The sequence below is a fragment of the Arachis ipaensis genome, chromosome B06, assembly GCF_000816755.2.
Source record: "Arachis ipaensis cultivar K30076 chromosome B06, Araip1.1, whole genome shotgun sequence".
NCBI classification, from domain to species: domain Eukaryota; kingdom Viridiplantae; phylum Streptophyta; class Magnoliopsida; order Fabales; family Fabaceae; genus Arachis; species Arachis ipaensis.
The window spans coordinates 279075-283860 of NC_029790.2; the positions used below are offsets into that span (position 1 = coordinate 279075).

Genomic DNA, 4786 nt, shown 5'->3' on the forward strand with positions numbered 1-4786 from the left:
ATAAATGAGCCTATTATTTTCTTAGGTTGATAACTGGGTTTACAATTCACTAAAAAAAATAAAAACTTCTCATTTAAAGATTCAATTAAATATACAAAAAATTATTTGGTTTCATTACATACTACTATTTATTTTGCTAACAAGAAATTCTATGATTCTTTATGGAGTATAAAATTTTACTCTATAATTATGATAAGGTCGTCGTTCATTTTTTATTATATACTTTTTCATTCTTCTTTAATTATTTTGTGGTAGTTAATTAAAGTAGAGAAAGAATCACTATTTCTCCTATAAGAATATAATTGAAAACATTGCAAGTTGACAATTATGATCTCTGCATAATTATCAACTCGAGGAAAAATGTTAGTTGGGTTGATATTTATAGAATCTCTTCATTTCACGCTTAATGTCAATCTTATGAGAGGCAGATTATTATATTATTACTAGAAGGATCAATTAAAATAGATTGGATTGAGGCAAACTTGAGTGATGATAATTATTCTTCGTCTCACAATAATATCTTTTTGCAATATTATATAGGAACAATTTTTGATATGCCATATTAATATTTTGTTTTAGCGTCCAACAAAATTACTCAATTCCACATCGTCCAATGGGACTAAAAAAAAAAGTCGAAAATAGACCACCATTTTAATAATAATTCACATAATTATTAAAATAGTTCATACATGAGATTAGATATATGTAAGATTAGTATATATAATAAAAAAATTTGTGATATTTTTGTGTAATGATCATATAGTTAATTTATATGTAAATAATTTATTTTTATAATATGATTTATTGCATAATTTTTTTCTCTTCGAATGATTACGTTAAAGAATTTAAGATATATCTAGGACAATAAACACACTATTGAAAAGAATATATGAAAAACCGATTTTTTAATTTTAGTAGGCAAACAATAATGAAGTTTAATAAGTAAATTAATCACATAAGGAAAAAATATGAGAGATTATTCTTTAAATCGCAAAAAGTAAAGTTATTATTTTTACACTCATTACAACTTTTATAAAAAGGATTTTAAATAAATAGATAGTATTATTTATGTACAATATACATATTATCAATAATTTCAAACGAAATTAATTTATATTCATATAGCCACCAAAAAACATTATATTAATAAGGCACTGGAATGAAACGAATTATATCCTATTTTAAACTCAGCGTAATAGAAAATTTAACATTAAAAACATTAATATTCGTATAATATTACATTTAAAAGGTATATATTATGGAAAAGTCTAGGGGCAGCAATTTTATCAAATTCTGACCAGCATGTAACCATAAAAAAAGAGTGAGTCATTGGATGAAATCTCACATTAATCTCACACCATTAAAAGCCTCATTGATGACTATTTGATGGCTATAAATCCCAAAAGTTACTGGCCCCTAGCATTCTTCATTTTTTAAAAGAAGAAATCTGTCTTTCTGAAAAAAATATAGAGATAAATTTGTAAGTTTATATTTTTAAAATTAGTGACAGATTTTTCTTCTTTTCAACTCCTTCTACTTTCGCTTATGATAAAAATAGATTTTTACTTGCTTCTCAAAAATTGTAAAAAATTATTTATTTTATGCTTTAATTTTTGAAAAAAATAACAATTAACTAGCTCAAAATATAAAATAAATATTTATTTTTATTAGTTCTTGTGTCAAAAAACACAAAGAAACCAGTATATGATCTGCATTTATTTTCTTTAATTGGTTTACACGTACAAATGTGAAAAGCACAATTTTCTCCATTACTTTTAAGAGTAACAGCTAAAATTTCTAGAACACCAATATTAAAATACCTGAAATTCTTCCTATATAAATGAGAATAATCGAGCCTTTAAATTAAATATTGTATGCCGGCGTGAGGCGTTCACACAGACTTTATTATTAAATGAGAGCATAGAAAAGAAAGTTAATTATTTAGAGATGTTAATTAAGAGCATAGTTATGATTAATATAGATGACTATTTTGGCAGTATAGAAGAGACTATGACCTCATAGGCTCTTTGAGTTGGATGACCAGCGTCCCAGAAAACATATGCTGCAGGATTTGGGCACGAACCAAGTGCTAACTTACATGTCTCTCCAATCTCAACCAGTCCAGTCCCACAACATCCATTTGCAACATTTAGAAACCCTAAAATTATTAATTAAGTTAATCATACATGATATATATGATGATTAAATAGCACATGATGAGAGCCACACTAACCTGAACTAAAAGGATTTTGTATGATATTAAGCAGAGCAGCATAGATATCAATGAATTGAAAAGCAGAACCAGAAAGTGTGCCTTGCAAAGAATTAACAGCCGATGCTAATTGATCATTGAATAATTGAGCTTCTCTGTTAACAGTATCAGAACACAATCTTAAAGGTCCTCCTGCTACAGTTCTACCTCCCGGCAAGCACCCCAATGGCAATGTACTCAGAACCCACACTTTTCTTGCTCCGGCATCGTATAGTTGCTTCGTCATATATAACGGTAAGCATGCATGTTGGAATTGGTGACGAATTAATTACAGTATGAAAAAGTTTAGGGGTCAGCAACTTTGTTAAATTCTGGTCAGCATGTAACCAACAAAAAAAAGTAAGTCATTGGATGAAATCTCACACCATTAAAACCATCATTGATGGCTATTTGATGGCTACAAATCACAAAAGTTGCTGGCCCTAGCATTTCTCTTAAATTATAGTAACGAATTATTACCTTGAGAAAATCCGAGGCCCAGCCAACTAATTGAGAAGCGTATAAAGGGAAAGGTATGGTGCTTCTGAGTGGTGAAGAATAAGTGAGTGCAATATCATTGTTTCCTGATGAAAGCAGATACAAGCTGTTTGATATGATGTACTTCGCTCTTTCTTCTCCCATAAATGCTCTCAGCCTTCCTATGCACTCTTGGAAATTTTTCATTTGTGTCGATAGTGATAAAGCACCCTGCTAATCATTTTTGTATTTTATTATTGAACAAGCTAAAATTAAAATTAAACAAACATTGAATGTATGTATGTTCTTTTACCTGTGTTTGAGCGGTGAGATCATCATTTCCTGTTCCACCTGAGGCAAAGCTTACACCCGTGGAAAGATCTTCATTCCGCAAATTTGGATCAAGATATGCAGGTAACGTGCCTTTGATTCCAAGATCTCCCGCTAAATATGTAACGCGCATCACGTTCCAATTATTTTATTTTTTCAGAAAATTAAAGAATAAAGATTAGTATATATCTACAATAATATTAACCTATAATAAAGGTAGTTGAATGTATTACCTATAAGATCTGATGGGACTTTCCCATCACAGAATCTTCCTGTTGGTTTTCCTCCAATAAAATCTCTTCCGTACGGAGGAAAATTAGACTTGGTTAAAGTTGCAAGGTGGTTGTTATTTCCGGTATCAAGAATCGAATCTCCAAATGCAAATAATGCTGGATACTGTCCACCATTTGTTGCTGCTACTAATGCAAACATGGTGCCCAAGAAAACCAAAGCAACAACACTCACCATTTTCTCACAGTCACAGAATAACTTATTATACATGCACTTTTTCTTTTTCTTCAAGATTCTCTCGCAACTTATTGGTCAGTCAGAGAATCAGAGACTGGTGTCCATAAATATCATGCGGCCACGTATATCCAACTGTGTTGACCATTAATGCATAACACCTTTTTCCATTAATACTACAAACATATATATATATATATATACGATTGTACCTGTATGCGTATGTATGGTCTATGCTATGTGTTGTGAGTATATATAATGCTAGTTTGTGTATGTTTAATTAGCTGTTTTTGCGAATCTTTTTATATAAAGTAAAAGTCTTTTCAAAACTCAATAGTACGCTAACCCGATTACAGGCTTAATAATAAATAGTAAAAGTTTCAAGTGAACAAGTTGGTGACACTTGATTTTTAGTATGATCATGAATTACTGGAGATTGGGATATATATTATAAAGAATTCGATAATATTATTAATATTAATTAGTTTTTTTTACAGCATTATTTATATTTTGAGTTGACTAATGCATATATTTTGCAAAGAGAATTTGAAAATAAACGGTTTGGACCAAAATTTTCAACTAATTTAAATATATATTTATTTGAAAATATTATATTAAATTTTTTTATTCTAGTTGTTTATCAAAAAAGTTTGTTCTTTAATTAAATGCTTTTGCCAATACTAAATGTATTGTTGCGTGATTCGGTAAAATTTTTATTTTTATATATCTTACTAAAATTGGTTTTTTGAATATAACTTTTTAAAAAATGATAACATTTTAAATTTTTGGTAAATCAACACAAAAATAACTATAAACATAAATTGAAACTTAAAATATAAAGTATATTTATAAAGTACATTTGAAATTTAAAATGAATTTAATAAACATAAATAACTAAAAGCACAAATTAATTTATTTTCCTTTTATTTCTCAACTCAGATATTCCTGTCTATAAATTAAATGTTTTACTATTAAATTGTTTTGAGAATGAATACAAAAAAAAAATTGTTTTGAGTATCAGGTGTTCTGTGTTTTTCCTTTCTTTCGTTATGTTACTTTACCAATATTATTGTAAGCGTATTTATTATTTGATTATTCTATTATAACATTATTTTGTTGTTTGTGACTCTATTACAACATCTTTGATTATTTAACTGATTGATTATTTAATTAGAAAAAATATAAGTAATATATATAACTAATAATTTGTAGATATTTTTTAATGTATATAAAATATTTTTATTAAAAAATTATATCAAAAAA

General features: G+C 27.8%; 1 protein-coding gene across 1 annotated transcript; it reads right to left on the minus strand.

Moving 5' to 3' along the window:
- On the minus strand, window positions 1745-3652 carry LOC107646231 (GDSL esterase/lipase At1g73610-like). Its single transcript, XM_021103614.1, has 5 exons — window positions 3292-3652; window positions 3042-3172; window positions 2732-2959; window positions 2234-2489; window positions 1745-2158 (listed from the first exon to the last, which is right to left on the minus strand). The coding sequence occupies exons 1-5, from the start codon at window positions 3557-3559 to the stop codon at window positions 1986-1988; spliced, it is 1056 nt and encodes a 351-aa protein (XP_020959273.1). The 5' UTR covers window positions 3560-3652; the 3' UTR covers window positions 1745-1985.

Excerpts from the sequence above, each read along its gene's own strand:
- LOC107646231 (XM_021103614.1), bottom strand. The coding sequence starts at position 3,559 with ATGTATAATAAGTTATTCTGTGACTGTGAGAAAATGGTGAGTGTTGTT. Across the intron at positions 3,173-3,291 it reads AGTCCCATCAGATCTTATAG|CGGGAGATCTTGGAATCAAA; the intron begins GTAATACATTCA and ends TTACATATTTAG. Across the intron at positions 2,159-2,233 it reads ACAAAATCCTTTTAGTTCAG|GGTTTCTAAATGTTGCAAAT; the intron begins GTTAGTGTGGCT and ends TAATAATTTTAG.